General features: G+C 33.7%; 1 protein-coding gene across 7 annotated transcripts in view; it reads left to right on the top strand.

Moving 5' to 3' along the window:
- The window catches only part of LOC106055334 (multidrug resistance-associated protein 1-like), a 40,082-nt gene that overhangs the window by 11,998 nt on the left and 8,209 nt on the right, over positions 1-19,875 (top strand). For all 7 annotated transcript variants that reach the window (XR_008776888.1, XM_056023052.1, XM_056023055.1 and 4 more), the window contains exons 5-24: positions 1,375-1,503; positions 3,568-3,681; positions 4,217-4,278; positions 4,739-4,870; positions 5,285-5,617; positions 5,783-5,960; positions 6,410-6,596; positions 7,070-7,203; positions 7,707-7,844; positions 8,860-9,006; positions 10,210-10,294; positions 10,420-10,486; positions 10,941-11,067; positions 11,669-11,845; positions 12,549-12,716; positions 13,370-13,565; positions 13,854-14,019; positions 14,154-14,271; positions 15,139-15,376; positions 17,593-17,903. Coding sequence is in view for 6 of the 7 variants with exons in the window: in XM_056023052.1 (XP_055879027.1) it covers positions 1,375-1,503; positions 3,568-3,681; positions 4,217-4,278; positions 4,739-4,870; positions 5,285-5,617; positions 5,783-5,960; positions 6,410-6,596; positions 7,070-7,203; positions 7,707-7,844; positions 8,860-9,006; positions 10,210-10,294; positions 10,420-10,486; positions 10,941-11,067; positions 11,669-11,845; positions 12,549-12,716; positions 13,370-13,565; positions 13,854-14,019; positions 14,154-14,271; positions 15,139-15,376; positions 17,593-17,903 (3,207 nt within the window). In the remaining variant the exon portion in view is untranslated. The remainder of the gene's footprint in view (positions 1-1,374; positions 1,504-3,567; positions 3,682-4,216; positions 4,279-4,738; positions 4,871-5,284; positions 5,618-5,782; positions 5,961-6,409; positions 6,597-7,069; positions 7,204-7,706; positions 7,845-8,859; positions 9,007-10,209; positions 10,295-10,419; positions 10,487-10,940; positions 11,068-11,668; positions 11,846-12,548; positions 12,717-13,369; positions 13,566-13,853; positions 14,020-14,153; positions 14,272-15,138; positions 15,377-17,592; positions 17,904-19,875) is intronic.

Genomic DNA, 19,875 nt, shown 5'->3' with positions numbered 1-19,875 from the left:
CTCATCTCTGTTGAATGTTCCCCATCTTGTCTATGTTCTCATCTCTGTTGAATGTTCCCCATCTTGTCTATGTTCTCATCTCTGTTGAATGTTCCCCATCTTGTCTATGTATCTTCTCTGTTGAATGTTCCTATGTTCTTATCTCTGTTGAATGTTCCCCATCTTGTCTATGTTCTCATCTCTGTTGAATGTTCCCCATCTTGTCTATGTTCTCATCTCTGTTGAATGTTCCCCATCTTGTCTATGTTTTCATCTCTGTTGAATGTTCCCCATCTTGTCTATGTTCTCATCTCTGTTGAATGTTCCCCATCTTGTCTATGTTCTCATCTCTGTTGAATGTTCCCCATCTTGTCTATGTTCTCTTCTCTGTTGAATGTTCCTATGTTCTCATCTCTGTTGAATGTTCCCCATCTTGTCTATGTTCTCATCTCTGTTGAATGTTCCCCATCTTGTCTATGTTCTCATCTCTGTTGAATGTTCCCCATCTTGTCTATGTTTTCATCTCTGTTGAATGTTCCCCATCTTGTCTATGTTCTCATCTCTGTTGAATGTTCCTCATCTTGTCTATGTTCTCATCTCTGTTGAAAGTTCCCCATCTTGTCTATTCTCATCTCTGTTGAATGTTCCCCATCTTGTCTATGTTCTCATCTCTGTTGAATGTTCCCCATCTTGTCTATGTTCTCATCTCTGTTGAATGTTCCCCATCTTGTCTATGTTCTCTTCTCTGTTGAATGTTCCCCATCTTGTCTATGTTCTCATCTCTGTTGAATGTTCCCCATCTTGTCTATGTTCTCATCTCTGTTGAATGTTCCCCATCTTGTCTATGTTTTCATCTCTGTTGAATGTTCCCCATCTTGTCTATGTTCTCATCTCTATTGAATGTTCCTCATCTTGTCTATGTTCTCATCTCTGTTAAATGTTCTCTATCTTGTCTATGTTCTCATCTCTGTTGAATGTTCCTCATCTTGTCTATGTTCTCATCTCTGTTAAATGTTCTCTATCTTGTCTATGTTCTCATCTCTGTTGAATGTTCCTCATCTTGTCTAAGAATCTGACCTGAATTCTTTTTTCTGTAAGTGGCTCCAAGGTATAAAAATTGTTCCCTATTAGGTTCACCACATGTGGCTTTACTACATGATCATTGAAGCTTACTTTTACACATTTACCTACCTCTTGTAGTGTAGGATTTTCTATTTTATACCTTTTTTTTATACTTTTCATATCATTATTAACGATAATATATTTTATGCATATAATTAATGTATTTGCATTATCTCTGTTTTTGTCTGTAAGTTTTTTTTTCCATTATTTTTTGGTTAGCTGTAAATTAAACTTTTATTGTATATAGTTAAAAAAATGTTTTCTTTGTTTCAGTTTCTACATTCCTATTTAGTTTATCTCGAGAGAACCAGGAAAAAAGTCAGATCACCGATTTCCTTTATATTTTGGATCCTGGTTACTATAGCTTCATCTATTTCCTTGCATACAACTTTAAACCTACAGGTAATGATGAATTAAAAATGTTCAACTATTAAAATCCTTTTCACTTGCTGATGGATTCTATCTTTACTGTACATAATCAATACTTAAAAAAAAAGAATTATTACTGCAGAAAAAAACAAGTGAATAGAGAAGTGTAGATATAACATTTATAAATTGTATCAACGACATAATGTACAACAATATATAGTCACAGTACATCTGGAAGGAAGGGCCAGTAAGTACTATTGTCTAACCTCCTATTCAAACAGTTTACATTGGTCCTATGGATAAAAAAAAATGAAATAGATGAACAAAAGAACTAATTTTTAGTAAATAGGCAACACATGCAAATATTACAGACATTTTACTAAAGGAAAAAGGAATATTAATAGATAATATACATTTTCTGATGTTTAAGCTATTTTCTATTTTGGTTATGAATAATTTTGCAAAGATAATGACAGCTGGAACTGATAAAATACCATCAGAACTTTTAAAACACTGCGGCTCACATATACCTTAATATTTTTTTACAATCTGCCAAATAATATGGGATGAAAAAACATGGCCAAAAGAATGGACCCAATCATTAATCATTCCACTGCCCAAGAAAAGAAACTTGAGACAATGCCAAAACTACAGAATGTTTAGTCTGCTCAGCCACCTGAACAAGATTATCATTAGAATAGTTCTCAACAGACTCAAGAAAAAAGCTGAGGAGGTCCATTCCGAAGAACAGGCAGGCTTCAGAGACTGGTAAATGAAAAAAAAGTCTTCAACACTAAAACAAATTGTTTCACAACTTAATAGACTTCAAAAAAAGCTTTTGACTGGGTTTGGCATGATGACATGTGACAAGTGATGAGGGAGTTCAACATTTTGATTTTATCAAATGCGAATAGCTCAGTACTTCTGAAAAATCCAAATAGAAAATCAGCTTCCCAGTAAAATTATAACTGTATTGTTTGCAAGTAGTCTCTGTATTTCTATATGGTTGTGAAAGTTGGACACTGAAAGATAAGGCTGAAAGAAGAATTTAAATTTTTTAGAGTAAATACTAGAGAAAAATTCTGGGCATCAGTTACCAGGAAAAGAAGATAAATGAGTTTGTACTTTTACATGTCAACACTCTTTCTGGCAAACAAAATTCTGAAAACTGTAAAGAGACAAAAGCTGAGCTGGTTTGGTCATACTGTAAGACATGACGACTATCAGAAGTCCTTCAAGGTACAGTAGAGAGAGCACGAAGAAAGGGTCATCTTAAGAAAATCTGGCTGGATAACATAAAGGAATGGACTGGTCTCTCTCTTGATATTCTGCTAAGAACAGCCGCTGACCAGGAAAAATGGAGAGACTTGGTTACACGAACTGTCACAGCACTGCTATTAGGAAAGTCAAGGAATAGATGAGAGAATGGACAGCTAATACTTAAGTGATGGGGCATTGTGGCTGATTGGTAAAACACTTAACACATGAACCAAAGTAGTCATAAATTGCAATGAATTCCTTTAAAAAAAATAAAAAATTAAACAGAGTTTAAATCCAGGTGAAGACTGGAATTTTCTAGCTTTCGGAATGTTTAATGTGACCCTGAGTCTACTGGACTCTATATTTTTACCTGATATACATTTAGGAAGTAAAAGCAGTTAGTCCATTTGTTTATCACATTACATCTTTGTTATGGGTACCTGTTAACCTTAGAAACAGATGAGCTTTACATCATCTGCTGCCATAGATCACAAGGCCTGAATGGTGTACCTTTACATGTTTTTTTTTCTTCAGACTATATTAAAGCAATTAAAAAAACTTTATTTCTATGGCAATCATTTTTACAAATTTATCTTAACAAAGAAAATGTAATGAAAATGCAGCATGTGTCCATATTTATTCTAAAATTTTATACAAGCTTAATAATTTAACCCATTAATTCCCATGTACAGAATTTAAAGTTGAATTAATTTGTAGATCAGTGCTAGCAAATGAGCAATTATTAATTTATAGATCAGTGCTAGCAAATGAGCAATTATTAATTTGTAGATCAGTGCTAGCAAATGAGCAATTATTAATTTTCTTTATGCCTGACAGTTATATCTTGCAGATGAGGCTACTCTACCTTTGGTCTGTATCAAGTTTGCAGTTTCAGTGCTGTCTGTCTTAGTACACTGTCTTCCAGACTATGTCAAGCAAAAAGACAAAGAGGCATAGTTCTTGTTTACCATTTTAATAATTAGTAGAAAATCTCAATGTTTTCATATCATTCTTTTGAAAGACTTAAAAAACAACACCAACAAACATTGTTAAAAGTTATCCATTGCAAAGGTTATTTCCTAAACATATGTAGCCTACATACCAAATCCTTTATGTTCATTAGAGATTATTATTATTTTTAATATCTTATATTTTCATCACTTCAAATAATACTCTTTATAACACACCATTCTTTTATAAATCCACAGTTCATTAGAGATTAAATTTTATTGGATTCAGGACATACAATTAAACAAAAAAAACAACTACATATTAGTTTATGTATAAGAGTGAAATATTATAATTCAAGTGATAATTAGACTGAATAAATTTTGATTACTAATAAAGTAAATGAAGATTTGAGTTCTAGTTTGATTAGATGCTCTCCCTTTAGTTCCATATGATTTTTCCTGGAAATATTACATTAAAAAAAAATTAAAGTAAACAACTTTTAGTTTATAAACATTCATTTCTGTTTTTCTTATAGGGGAAAAATCCAGAGTTATTTTCTTCTTTGATCACCTGGATTTTTCTTTTCTGGTTTGAATGGTGAGTATAAACAAAGAAGCGGTCAGTTTAATCTTATTAGGATGTGTGGATTGATATTGAACAAGTTGAACAATTGTCAACAGAGAGTTTTTTTAGTTTGCGTTTTCTTGATTATTTTTAATCACAAGAAACAATTTATTTGACAGTCTACCGTAACATGAACAAAAGTTCCTTATTGGATTTCTTTTTATAATAATTCTAGTTGATTGTGATAATTACCAAATTTGCCAAGGAAGTAATTATTTTTAAACAAGAATAATTCTTTTGTTACTTTTAAATGTATTTATGGTCCATATAGTGAATTTTCTTTTAGGTCTCTTCATTTTTATTTCAAAGGAGAGTAGGTCTTTATTTGTTTTTAATGTGTCTTAATTTTTAAAGCTTATAGTAAACCAAAAGCCAACCTTAAAAAAAAAAACAACTAATACTCACATTTTTTTTTAAAAATGTTTTTTAACAGGCTTGTTATAAAAGGATTTAAATCCAAATTAAGTGATGAAGATATTTTCAAGCTTCATCCTCAAGACAGAACCAAGAGAACAGTAAAGAAGTTTTTATACTACTGGGATAAAGAAGTAAATAAGAAAGTCAGGTGAGTTGGTTTGAAAAAAATGGTTTCAATGATTTAAAATAAGGTTCTTAAGATATATTGGAGGCATGGTGGCCAAGTGGTAAAGCGCTGGCTTCTGAATCGGAGGATCCCTTGTTCTAATCCTGGCATAGACTAGGATTTTTAATTTCAGGATCTTTAGGGCCTCTCTTGAGTCCACCCAGCTCTAATGGGTACCTGACATTAGTTGGGGAAAGGTAAAGGTGGTTGGTAGTTGTGCTGGCCACATGACACCTTTGTTAACCATGGACCACAGAAACAGATGACCTTTACATCATCTGCCCTATAGATTGCAAGGTTTGAAACGGGAGGTTTAAGATATATATGTATATGTAATGTAGTGCAATACTTAATGTGTAGAGAAATATTTTGAAATATACAATGTTTGCTTGACAGGAAGAAAGCAAAACAGAAATATACACTTGATGAAAACTGGGAGGCAGAGATTCCACTTTTGCCTTTGTCTTCCTCACACCCGCCTGCGCATGTGCAGCCATTGAATGGCGAGTTTAACAAAACTGTAAATGACCCTGGAGAGGCTGGACTTGACGAAGTGGAATCTAAGATGTCACATATTGATGCTAGAAAACATCACAGTAATGAGGAAGTATTACCACAAGTATCGCTGAATAAGATAATGGTGAAATGCTATTGGCGAGAAGCTATCTCAGCCCAATCTGGAATGATAATGCACATAGCATTCAACATTTGCAGCCCTCTTGTGTTAGGGTAAGAAACAATCTTTTACTACAGAAATTATTTGCTGTAGAATAAAATCTTTACTAAGGCATATGTTAACACAATCCTGCCTGGTTTAGAGTCAGTTTTCCTTATTTTTCTCTATCTTGTTGTAATTTTTTAATATAACAAAGTATTATTTTTTCTTTGGAACAGTTGGCTGATCAATTTTACAAGGAACACAGAAGAGCCTTCCTGGCATGGCTACATATATGCCGCTGCTTTCATTCTCCTAAGATTTCTCTATAATATATTTGTCAATATGTCTAAATGGTGTAATAATAGATTTGCTTCCAGAGTCCAGTGTACTGGTATGGCAACTATTTTTAGAAAGGTCAGATACTTGAATTACTACAAAGTTCTAAATATTATAAAAATTAATTCATTGATAATATTTCCTTTGTCATAATGGTAAAAATGTTTGTAATATGTTTGACTTGTTTTGAATGTTGCTTCAGATTTTGAAAATTACACCCCAAACCTCCTGTAGTCCCCAGCTGGCAATGTTTGAACCTGGAACAGTTTATAGCACATACTAGATGACTAGGCAGCCTTCTCAATTTTTAATCTTGGTTGAATTTTTAATTTAACTTATTTTGAAGGCCCTGATATAACTTACTTTGAAGTCTCTGATTTAACTTAGTTCGAGGGCCCTGATTGTTTTTTTTTTTTTTTTTTTTTTTTTTATCAATCAAAATCTTCCTAGTCTTTGATGTCACTTGAAAATTGTAGATACTTTACCAGAGTATTAAATTTTACACCTAATTGCTTGTTTCCTTTCAGTCACTGACAATGAGCAGTGAAGCACGGACATTATCCACAACTGGTGAAATCATTAATTTAATGTCTGTGGATGTTGGTCATATTGAGGCAATGTTGATTGGATCTTTTTGGTCTTGGGTGTCTGCTATTCTGCTTGTAGTGGGTGTTTATCTTCTATACACAATTATGGGCCTTGCACTGCTTTCAGGTTAGTTCATAGTTTATATCCGTTTTTTTATACATATATAGTGATAAAGTAGAATATATAAGCATATTACAGTGCACTTGGCAATATTTTAGTTGTCATTGGTTAGAATTAATTGAAAAAATCTGTGAAATGATTTAAAAGTGTATTAAAGTGTAAACTTATTGATATGTTTTCAATGTAAAACTTTGGCTGCATTTCTATCAATTTTTAAATGCATTGAAATCAAATTACATATGACAAGATTCAAAATATAGATGTTTTTCTTTTGTTGAAACCTAATTAAATCAAGTTCCATGTAAAGGACATAAATGTATTGAATTGTTTGGAATAAAAAGTGATTCTTTTCTTTCTAGATAGAAAGACTTAAATGTATATTCTACTTAGTGTATTCTACTTACATGTGTATTATACTTAAATGTATATTCCACTTAAATGTGTACTCTACTAAAATGTGTATTCTACATTATTTCTAGGCTTAGGCTTCATGTTCTTATTATTTACTATGAACATTTTGTCCTCACGGAAGATGAGTTCCTATCAGGAAATCATTATGACTATCAAAGATGAAAGATTAAAAGTCATGAATGAAATTCTAAATGGAATGAAGGTAGAATTATATGTAGTCTATATTAACTCTTTCTCTCCGAAGTGACGATACCAGCGTTGATTCCATCAGAATGTGGTAAATAATTATGGAGAGAAAGAGTTAAATGTACAATTTTACAGATATAGTTATTTTTTTTTTTTAAAGATAAATTATTACATTAATTAAAAAATTATAAAGATTATCAAAATCTGATACGTAACCTGCCAGGCATTCAAATCTATTCTATAAAAAATGATAATGCTTAAGAAAATATTTAAAAATATAACTTATAAAGAAATGAAACAAAAACTTTTACCATCTTTCATACCTCCCCAACCCATGCCTTGCATTTCTTTCACCCGTCTGCTCAAAATTAAAATGACATATTTAAAAAAAAACTCAAATTTTCTAGTAATTGAAAGCAAAAGACTTAAAGTTGAGCTCTGGTACATTTCTATCTTCACTTTTGAATTAGTATCTAGATTCATTGAGAATGCCATATTATATATTTAACTATGTTTAAGGTCATCAAGTTGCATGGCTGGGAGCCACTGTTTATAAAAATGGTCAAAGACATTCGTGAGAAAGAGTTGAAAATCTATTTCAAGTATTGTTTATTGGCAGGCTTTGAAACATTCACTTGGCATGTGGCCAATGTGTGGGTATGTTCACTTTCACAATATGTCTTACAATATGTCTAGTCTATGGTTACTCTGGATAAATCTTATTAGAGGGCTCTCTCCTAACAAAGTGAATTAAGCCATAGTATTTATTCAGTGGTCACATTCTCAATACATCTACTTAATGTCATACATCTACTTAATGTCATACATCTACTTAATGTCAATCTTAGTGAATGTATAAGCGCAATACTAGGTTAAATCCCCTTGCTTTTGTATCATTTGATACAGTACTAGGTTAAATCCCCTTGCTTTTGTATCATTTGATACAGTACTAGGTTAAATCCCCTTGCTTTCCTAGTGTTTGAGACAATACTAGGTTAAATCCCTTAAATGTAGTGTTTGAGACAATACTAGGTTAAATCCCCTTGCTTTTGTATCATTTGATACAGTACTAGGTTAAATCCCCTTGCTTTCCTAGTGTTTGAGACAATACTAGGTTAAATCCCTTAAATGTAGTGTTTGAGACAATACTAGGTTAAATCCCCTTGCTTTTGTAGTGTCTGTAAGCAAGACATGAGAACCACAGATATCAATGAAAGTATGTGAGAAAAAATAGCCCAAGACCGGACAGCATGGAGACATACTGTACATGCTGGTACAATCCTCACCAAGAGCAACAAAAAATGAAGCACTTTAGTCAAGAGAAAGAAAAAGAAAGCTGCACTATCAGCTAGCACTGAAAAAGATGCATACACAAACTGTTTTGCAAACTGTGACAAAATCTGCTGCTCTAGAATTGGCTTAATTAGCCACACCATATTCTGCCATGTTTCAAGACAAAACCAGTGACTCATCCGGGCACATCCATTGTCTTATGAGACAGAAGTAGCCATATGTAGTGTTTGAGACAATATTAGATTAAATCCCCTTGCATCTGTAGTGTTTGAGACAATACTAGGTTAAATCCCCTTGCCTCTGTAGTGTTTAAGATGATACTAAGTTAAATCCCCTTGCCTCTGTAGTGTTTAACTGTTTTTATTAATTTTTCTTTCAGACCTTATATTTCATGCTTGTGACCTTTGTCATGATCTCAGAACAGCACTATGTAGGGGCAGCAACCATCTTCCTTACAATCAACTATGCAAATCTGGTCAAAGTAGCCATGAATATGCTACCATTTTTTATAGGTGACCTAGTCAAAGTATGTAGAGTTTATATGTGTATTAGTCAAAGTTTGTTTAGGCCATAGTTGACTTATTCAAAGAAAGTTGAGTCTATAGGTGTTTTAATTGAAGAATGTATAAATCATAATTAAAGTATGTAGATTTATTTTTGATGTGGTAAAAGTATCAACAGTTTTGTGAAGTTGTTTTGTAATTACATAAATTGTTTAAGAATAATACCATTGAGAATACTTAAAATACTCAAAGTTTAATTTTTTAATTTTGAAGAGAGGGGACAAAGAGCTGTTTGATCATCAGATTCCTCCTTTAAAAACGTGTATAAAACAATAAAGTGTCAGTTGGTTTGTTAGACTAATTTTTTTTTTCTTGTATTCTTTATCAGATCTTAGAATGCTAAAAATGCTATACAGTTCTATTATCAAAAATGTGAATACGTGATTCCCTTTGATAAGACTGTTTTGTTATAATTTCTTAAACAACAAGAAATTAATTTTCTTCTTAAGATCTCACTCCCTTTCTTTTCTCTCATTTAGTGTTGCGCCAGAGACTCTAATAACATATTAGAAAATAAATTGCTGCCTAAATTAATTGAAGTACATTTTAACATACTTGCAAGTACAAGGCAAGTAAATATTTGCAAAAGCTCCATTAGCATATGTCAAATCCAAATATTGCTTCTGGAAAAGGATGGGCTTTAGGGGGAGAGAGGGAGGTCTATTCCTCACTTTAATCAATTTTTTCTGTGCAAGTCACTTAGTCATCCCCCAAAATGCCAATTAAGGGGAGGGAAGCACTCACAAGGTGGACTAAGAAAATGCTTCATGAAAGCTTCTCTGAAAGCCTTCAGCATTGACTCAGCCACCTGGTAGATGGAAGCACATGACAGAAACACATGACAGAGCATCATGACGTCAAACTGTGAAAACTGGAACACAAATTGCTGAGGACAAGAACACAAGCAAGGCCAATGACACGAGCTCCAGCTGGAATAACCTGCCCAGTGTGCAGCCGAACATTCTGGGCTCACATAGGTCCCACCAGCCATATGAGGAGGCATAAAACCCCAGTGCAAAGCTCTCAGGCCCCAGATGACCAAAGTGGTCATCATCAAACCACGATGGATGAACTATTCTAAGATAGACATCTCATTATAAACTTTAGGTCTCCCCTTACTTTAGGAAATATAAAATTTGTTTATGTTTTAATTTTTTATTTTTTAGACTTTAAACTCAACGTCAAGGCTGAACAAATTTTTGAACTCTGAAAATATAAATACTGTTCATTTAATTAGGAATACATCTGACCGTAAGTTAAATAGGTAGATTTTGATTTTTGAAAAGTGGAAGTTTAGGCCTATATAAATTGTAACTGTAAAAATAAATTAAAATTAAAGAATAGTGTAATACCTTTATTTTTATACCTTCTAACAGCTTTAGCAATAAGAGTTATTGATGCAGATTTTTCATGGATCAAGTCTGGACCCTGTATTTTGAAAAGGTATATTAAGATTTTTTAAAGAGAATTATGTAATGCTAGTCATGTAATGTCATGCCTATAAATTATTTAAATCTTTTTATTTAACAACTGAAATTCTTCTAGCATTTTATCTGTTTTTAGCAAGAGAAAAAGTTCAAGCTCTTTTATTTTCATCAATATGTTGGGCAGAAGAAAATAAAATCTTGACTGATAAAATCTTGGCTGAAAGAGCTCCAAACTGGCAACAATTTTCTTGATTATGTTCATATACAAAGATTATGTGTTTGAGTGACATAATGATTTCACAAATAAAATAAGTTTATGACAATACCAATAGAGTCAGAGAATTGCTGTTAAAACCCATAAAGATTTTGTCCCTAGAACATTGTTGTTTTTTGTTTTTTTGTTTTACCAAAATGGACTAAACATATTTTGCTAGTAAATTACCACTTTTGCCCTATAAATTATTCTCCAGCATTAATCTTGAAGTTACTCCTGGTGAATTGATAGCTGTTGTAGGATCTGTAGGCTGTGGAAAATCATCATTGTTAGCAGCAATGTTAGGAGAGATGCATACATTAAAGGGATATATCAATTTGAATGTAAGAATTATATATACATTTTTGTTTTGATGATTGCTGTAAAGCAGTATATAAACATGACATAACATAATAATATCAGCACTAAGAGACCAAGGTTATTGAGAGAAGAAGGGGAAGAAATATAGATAAGCCTAGAGGAGAACTCTAACCTCAGAACCCGAACCAGTCCCGATATTTCTTCAACTTCTCTCATTCCTTTGTTCCATATGCTAGGACAAATTAGTACAAATACTACTTCTTCCCTAGTGCTATTAGAGCAAGGAATGGGTTGCCTGAGCTAGCCAGGTAAACTAATGACTTTGCAGAATTTAAGTCATTGTTTAACAAGCATGACTAGATACATGATGCGTAGGACGTAATCATCTTCTTTTTTTAAGAAACGTCATTATTTTATAAGATAATATAAGATAATATCCTTTTTTCTCTGAGCACTGCTGTGTTACATGTCATATTTATTCATAATTTGTTTCAGAATTAAAGCTTCAAACTCCATTATATATATATATATATATGTATAATAAAAGAAATAATAACTTATGGATGATGCCGATTTTTTCATAATGACATGTATTTGAATTAATACATCTTTATTTTACTTCAGTCTTCAGTGGCTTATGTCCCACAGCAAGCCTGGATACAAAATAATACTCTCAAAGAAAATATTTTATTTGGAAAGCAGTTGGATAGAGAGTATTTCCAGGAAGTTGTCACAGCATGTGATCTAACACCTGACCTGAACTTAATGCCTGCTGGTGCTGACACTGAAATAGGAGAAAAGGTCAGTTCAAACTAAACAAAGTGAAGTTTCCTAATTAGATTTAAAAACTAATATTTGCATTAGTATTCACAGCCTGTAATGGGAATGCTATGATAACATGGTTTAAAGTTTAGCTGATATATCAAGCAAGAATCAAAATGAAGGCTGGGTCATTTAAATTCACCCTACTGTGATTATAGGACTTAGCATTAGTCACTGGGGCAGTCAATGGCTATTGAAATATCTGAAGTTCTATTCAAACCTCTTTGATGAGGTATAGATAACACTAACCACAATAAAAAAATGAATTTTATTTGACAAGACAGGCGACCTTCCTAAATGTAACACCCACAGTGACCACCGAATACCTTCAAAAATCTGTTCACCCTATACACTTTCCTATCTCCCTTATTATAGTCTTTTGGATTGTTGGGGCATCACAGATGATCTGTTGACCATTTGTCTCCATTCCTCTCTGTCTTTTGCTTTAAATAGAATCTCTTTCAATGGTAGGCTGATCCATTCTTTGATGTTGTCTTCCCATCCCTTTCTTTGTCTGCCTCTCTTTCTTTTTCCTGGTACTGTTCCCTGCAGGAAGGTCCTTATGACGCCTTAGACCTTGTGATATTGCCATACAGTTTATTAGGCTTTAATTGTATATTTAACAGTAAATAATACTTTGATATAATTGTCAACTTATTAACAAATGCCATTTTAAATGTAGGGCATCAACTTGTCTGGTGGTCAGAAGCAGCGTGTCTCCCTGGCAAGAGCTGTCTACAGTAAGGCGGATATTTACTTGTTGGATGACCCACTGAGTGCTGTAGACAGCCATGTTGGGAAGCATATCTTTGATCATGTTATTAGCAAACAGGGATTGCTCAATGATAAGGTATAGATTTGCTTATCAATCATTAAGTAATAGTGTTAATTTTTATTGTTATCACCTTTCTCTTTTAACACTGAGAATTTTGGTGAAAAAGAAAAAGAAAAAAATTTAAGTCCACTCAATGCTTTAGCTCATACTACAATATATACAGTCTTGAGCTTAAGTGCCACTTGGAAGACTGCAGTTAAAAACAAATATTTCTAAGGACTATATGAACCTAGTGGCATAAAAGGCAGTGAGAATTAGCAACACACTTTATCAGAAAACAAATTAAAAAACAGTTATTGAAACTTACTCTTGCCCAGTGTTTTCTGCCTGTATAGGTTTCATAAGCAACTTGTGCTGCCCAGCATATGTCCTCATTATGTTATTTGTTTAAACATTTTTTGGTGTTTTAGAATGCAAATGATTATGTCCAGGCTCAAATCTCCTTCAGGATGGCAAAGTGATGATGGTGAACAGGCTTTGAATGTAACACCAATAAGAAAAAAGTCTAGAGTGCACACCAAACTGTCACTAATGTATTTTTGTAAATACAATCCCAACATGCAAAGAACAAATGGTGGATGTCTGACCCTTATAATATAGCTCTATCCTTGTTTTCACTTATCTGTTGACTCTCTGTTATGAATTTGTTTGTAATTCTGTTTCCCCAGACAAGAATATTAGTAACTCATGGCATTCATTGGCTACCATTTGTTGATCGAATAATAGTAATTTCTGATGGACAAATCTCAGAGTCTGGTTCTTATGAGGTTTTATTGGATCACAACGGTCCATTTGCTCAGTATATGCTTCAGTTTTTGACACAAAACGTTAACAATGTGGATAGTCCAGAGGAAGATACAATTGGTGAGGTTTTTATTAGGATTAAGATTCTTTTGCTATTGAATTTTATCTTGTTTTGTTTGAATAAAAGTTAAAATGGCAAATGAAGCAGAATTTATCCCCTTAGCTGCCCGGTGGTTTAACTTAATTGTGTGATCATTACAATGACAATCTATTTTTCTAATACTGCTAGGCCAAGACATATCTGGCATACCTGCATTGGCAACTCTTTTATATTCACATTAATATTTATAATTTATAACAATTTACATATAAATATATATATATAATCTTTTAGCTATAATTTATCAGGTGATGAAGTAAAACAAGATATTTTAAGACGTCTTGCTTCTGTCACAAGTGAAAGTGATTGTTCTGTTGCATCAGAGCGAAAATCAAAAACACCTGGTGCCCTAGATATAAACATCAGTACCTCAACATTATTTTGCAGCAACAAAGAAATAAATCTGAGATCAAGGTAACGCACGCCTCTTATCATGATTTATTTACTGTAAGAAGAAAAATCAAGAAGTTTGTTTTTTAGTTCAAAAAAATGTAAAGTTTTAAAATGTTCTTTGCATATAATTTGTACTTGTTTTTTTTTAATTACAGTGGAAGAGGGATCGACAGATCAAAAGAAAATTTGCATGACACCATCAGTCAGAAGAATGCTGTAGTAGTTTCTGAAACACACAGACTTACAACAGATGAAAAGATAGTAGAAGGAAAAGTAGGTAGAAATAGTGTTTTATGTTAAAATGTTTTACATGTTTCAGATGTTCCTTCAGAGTTGAAGATAGTTTACTTCCTAGTCCAAACCTCCCGCAGGACGACGGGGGATGGGAGCGGGCAGGGTTTGAACCCTCGACCGTCGATAAATCCAAACGACAGTCCAGCGCGCAAACCGCACGACCAGGCAGCCATGCTCTTAGTGTCATGTCTTGTTTGTGTGTAATCTACACTAATCTACACTAGCACTTGATAACATCTGACCTAATCTACAAATCAAGGCTTAAAACCATGTTGATATAACATCCTCTTATAGGCTAATACCATATTACTATTTCCTTTCTTTTTGTACTCATCCTTTATCTTCAGAATTGAAGAGGTCTGCCATTACATAATAATGATAATAGATGACTGAATGGTATATCATTTGGGAGGGGGAGGGGTCTCAAGCATGACATAGTCCATACAGCTCAAATTATTATTTGGCATTTTCTCTAGGGATTCAAAATGGTTGTTGTGTTGCCCATGTGACACCATTGTGACACTCTTTGTCACAGAACATGTGAACTTGTCCTTGCCTGCTTTGGTAGAATACTAGATCTTAAAGTGAACTCCACTTTACTTAGATTTAATATTAGTACCTGGAGTAAATTTATTTGATAGTAACATCTGGAGTTAGAGTTAGGATTAACCAGGTACAATTATTACCATCATTACATTGAGATATTAAAGATTGTTCTTCTTTCTCTAATTAGACTAATAGGATGGTTATGATAAAAGGTCATTCTTGCAGTTATTTAAGTTTTTTTCAAAGTATGCTATTCATTAAAAAAAAAGTATATTTACAATGTGTCCTGTTATTATTCAGGTGAAGTGGTCGCTCTACTTCAAGCTGATGCAGAGTTTAGGACCTCACCATGCAGTTTTAATATTGTTCTTATTTATAAGCTACCAAGTGGTGTTCAACTTTTCCTATTTTTGGCTTGCTGATTGGAGTGATGATGTCAGATTGAACAATTTCACAGACCTTCCAGCAAACAGTGAAGAGAGAAGAAACCGGAATGTTTATTATATTGGAGTTTTTACTGGGCTCACAGTTTTAATGAGTAAGTCGGATTTTATTGTTATTAACGACATTCTTAGTCTGAAAAGACTTTGATGGTTTTCTCCGGCAAATATTTTTTTTTTTACTTTACTTTAACAGTAAAAACCTTTTGTTACTCTTTTGACTTTTAAAGAGTGGGACAACCAGATCTAGGCTGAAAGGATGAGATGGCTGAAAGGATGAGATGACTGAAAGAATGAGATGACTGAAAGGATGAGATGGCTGAAAGGATGAGATGACTGAAAGAATGAGATGACTGAAAGGATGAGATGGCTGAAAGAATGAGATAACTGAAAGAATGAGATGACTGAAAGGATGAGATGGCTGAAAGAATGAGATAACTGAAAGGATGAGATGGCTGAAAGGATGAGATGGCTGAAAGAATGAGATGACTTAAAGGATGAGATGACTGAAAGGATGAGATGGCTGAAAGGATGAGATGACTGAAAGGATGAGATGGCTGAAAGGATGAGATAACTGAAAGGATAAGATGGCTGAAAGAATGAGATAACTGAAAGGATGAGATGGCTGAAAGGATGAGATGGCTGAAAGAATGAGATGGCTGAAAGGATGAGATGGCTGAAAGGATGAGATGACTGAAAGGATGAGATGACTGAAAGGATGAGATGACTGAAAGGATGAGATGGCTGAAAGGATGAGATGGCTGAAAGAATGAGATGACTTAAAGGATGAGATGACTGAAAGGATGAGATGGCTGAAAGGATGAGATGGCTGAAGGCTGAAAGGATGAGATGGCTGAAAGGATGAAATGGCTGAAAGGATGAAATGACTGAAAGAATGAGATGACTGAAAGGATGAGATGGCTGAAAGGATGAGATGGCCGAAAGGATGAGATGGCTGAAAGGATGAGATGGCTGAAGGCTGAAAGGATGAGATGGCTGAAAGGATGAGATGGCTGAAAGGATGAGATGGCTGAAAGGATGAAATGACTGAAAGAATGAGATGACTGAAAGGATGAGATGGCTGAAAGGATGAGATGGCCGAAAGGATGAGATGGCCGAAAGGATGAGATGGCTGAAAGGATGAAATGGCTGAAAGGATGAAGAGATGGCTGAAAGGATGAGATGGTTGAACAAATGAGATGGCTGAAAGGATGAGATGGCTAAAAGGATGAAATGGCTGAAAGGATGATTCGAGATGGCTGAAAGAATGAGATGAATGAAAGGATGAGATGGCTGAAAGGATGAGATAATGATTCAAACATTCTCTGTTCTCTAAATTTGGTAAATGTAAATGTTTCTTAAACTATTTTAAGTAACCTTATTGACATTATTATATAATCCACAGCCATTTACAACTATTTATCTTATAACCTGCCAATTGTTTCTCTAAACATAAGCTTGTGTAAACATATTCAGTGGCTTGATAGGAATACAAGAATAAGAAAAAAACAACTTGTTAATGATCAAGACACACATATTTTTATTTATTTTTGTTTCGGAAATATTACAATAATTACAGAGCAACATTAGGACATGGTGGTTCAAGAATGCTAAGTTAAGTTCTTTGATCTTTTTTACTCATGATTTGAGGACTTTATTGAGTCCAGTCAGCTTTTTTAGTTACCTGACATCTGTTGGCTAAAATTTAATTAGTTGGTCAATGTGCTTTATTTAGGCTTTTACATTTTTACCTGGTCAGCACTATTTCCCTTCAGGTCTCTCAAACAAACTTGCAACAAAAAATTTCTAAACACTGCTTGAAGTTCACCTTAAAATCAAAACTATATACTTAAAAATATACAGTAATACATCCGAAAGCCAGTCTGTCCACATCCATTTGATGATGAGGTCATTATTTGAGATAACTCCGTGAAGGAGCTCTTAAATTGATACATATCATAGATAGACTTAGAAAAGCTCTGAACATTATTTGAAACAATTATATCTAAATTATTTTAAAACAAATGCAACTCTTCATGAGACTAAATTGTGGTACTTGTTAATGAGAAAAAAAAGTCAAAATTTGACATCATCTCATTTAAATAATGGTATCGGTATGTCTAGTACAATCTAAAGTGAAACTTTCTATTTTAACTCTTATTGTTATATGTGCTATATGGTTAACAAAACATTTATCAAATATTCCAAAAATGATCATATCTTGTACATTTTTCTCATAAAAATATATTCCTAAATGCATTAAATATCATAATAAAGTTACTAAAAACTTGGAAATATATTTTGTTTATATTAGCTCTCTTTGATGTGACATATGCTGTGATATTTCAAATGGGACACATGAGGGCAGCCAGAACATTTCATGACAACCTCCTGTCTGGTGTTATGCATGCCCCAATGAGCTTCTTTGATACTACACCCATTGGCCGTATACTGAATCGCTTCAGTCAAGACATTTACAGTGTGGACAGCCACATTTTTATAGAGATAGAGACCTGCTTGGACAACCTGTTGAAATGTTTTAGCACACTGATAGTGATCAGCTATACCATGCCAGTCTTTCTCTCAGTGGTGGCTCCCATTATTGTGATTCTATATTTTGTTCTGGTAAGTGTTCTGTTCATACTCAAATATACAAGTAAGTAGTCTTCAAGACCTTGGTGGAGATCTAAATTATACTTGGTTCTAGGTCATTACTTAATGAGGATGTCTTCTAGCCAGTAAAAACATTATATAACTGTTACGTTTTCATATTGGATGAGACTCTTTAGACATGTAAACGACAAATCACAGTTTATAAATACTTTAATCTTTATTAACACTGAAAACACTTTCTTGTTCATATTCCTCCATTTTGGTTCTTCCTTTCTTTCAACACGCAATCGCACCATTTCACATTCACACTAAGATGCGCACGTAACACCCCCCTTGTTTAACAAGTTCGATGCACATCGAACGTCCAAAATACAAATCACTGAATATATTATCAGACTATTCCAAGTTAAAAAAAATCGGTAACATATAAAACCATAATGTAATAACTAAACAAAATCAAACACAATGTCATGTTAATACCAATACAATTCCAACATGGAATAACAATTATATTCATCACAATAATAACTGTTATTATGAGCAATTGAAACCACTTCTGTTAACATATATCTACAAGTAATCATATTTCTATTAATACAACTCCCCACTCATAATTGTATGCCTGTACAAAACACCATCATTCCAGTCGCAATCAAATAGTTAACAAACAAAGTCTATCTTGCTCCATGCATATTGTAACAACAATATTCAATTCATTACACATATATTTATTCATTGTAGAATAGAACAATAATTAGTGTCCATCATTCCTACTTTTTCTAATCATATCTATATAATTCTAACATTATTGACATGCCATCCTTTCCGCTTCCCTCCTTTGCAATGATGTCCCATTGTGATCCTACTACCTAATGATCTAGCTGTACTGTTTTCTAGGCTGCTAATATCCCTCTCTTTTCTCGTATACGCCTCTTCACTATTGTACCTTGAATCCTTAATTCTAATTAACTGTTGACACTGTCTTCTAATATGCCCCCTTCTCCCACAATTAAAGCATAAGATGTATGGACTTGTACGTCTATATGTGGGTTTAAAGTCTATATGTGGGTTTAAATCGCTTTCCCTGTACCACTGATTGCCTTACTTTACTTTGATTTGGACCCATTCCTATTGCATTGCTTTCTACCTTATCTGTTAATTCTTTCTTCTTGTGCTCTCTGCTACCCATGTCATCTGATGTATGAGATCTTATGTCTTCTTCCACATCCCCATTTCTACCTCGCATAGACTTTATCCCATAATATTTCTTCCAATTCTCAATCTCCCTTACTGAACATATTTTCACCCCATGAATATTCCCAATAATTAAATCTATCTCACCCTGATCTACAACACAAGCTTCCACTGTCCCCTTAAAATATGGTGTGTCTATACTAACTTTAGCAATGGGTAATTGTACAATATTCCCATTAAACATAACACACTTCCTAGATTCGCCTGTATATTCATGGTCTTCCACTAAATTCTTATTCACTCCAATAATAGTGCTCCCAGTATCCCTGATGGTCTTGGCTGCCTTGTTCCCTACGAATGTCTGAAAAATCTCCAATGTTCCAGTATCAGATGACAATGATAAACCTTGCTCTATTCTACCTTTCTCCCAGTCCTTTCTTTCCTGTCTGTTTCCTTGATATCTTCCGTTGCGGCTATCATTTTGTCTTTCATATGTACCACTTCTATACTGTCTATCATGTGTCTCCATTCTGTGAGAGTTATTCTGTGTCTCACATGTTCTGTTAAAGGCAACTATTTCTTCTATATCACTGCCTCTAGATAATTTCTTCTCGGCATGTGCCACTTTATAAGCCCTTATCAGTCTTACTATGTCTTCTATGGATTTCGGTTTCCTCTCCAACAGAAATATTTTTAATTCCTCCTGACACTCGTACATCACTTTGTCCAGCATGAGAAATGTCTTAAGACTGTCAAAGGTTTTTTCTACCTCAGCGGTTTCTATCCAGTT

This window comes from Biomphalaria glabrata, chromosome 3, assembly GCF_947242115.1.
Source record: "Biomphalaria glabrata chromosome 3, xgBioGlab47.1, whole genome shotgun sequence".
NCBI lineage: Eukaryota > Metazoa > Mollusca > Gastropoda > Planorbidae > Biomphalaria > Biomphalaria glabrata.
This window is presented reverse-complemented; position numbering and strand designations above follow the sequence as displayed.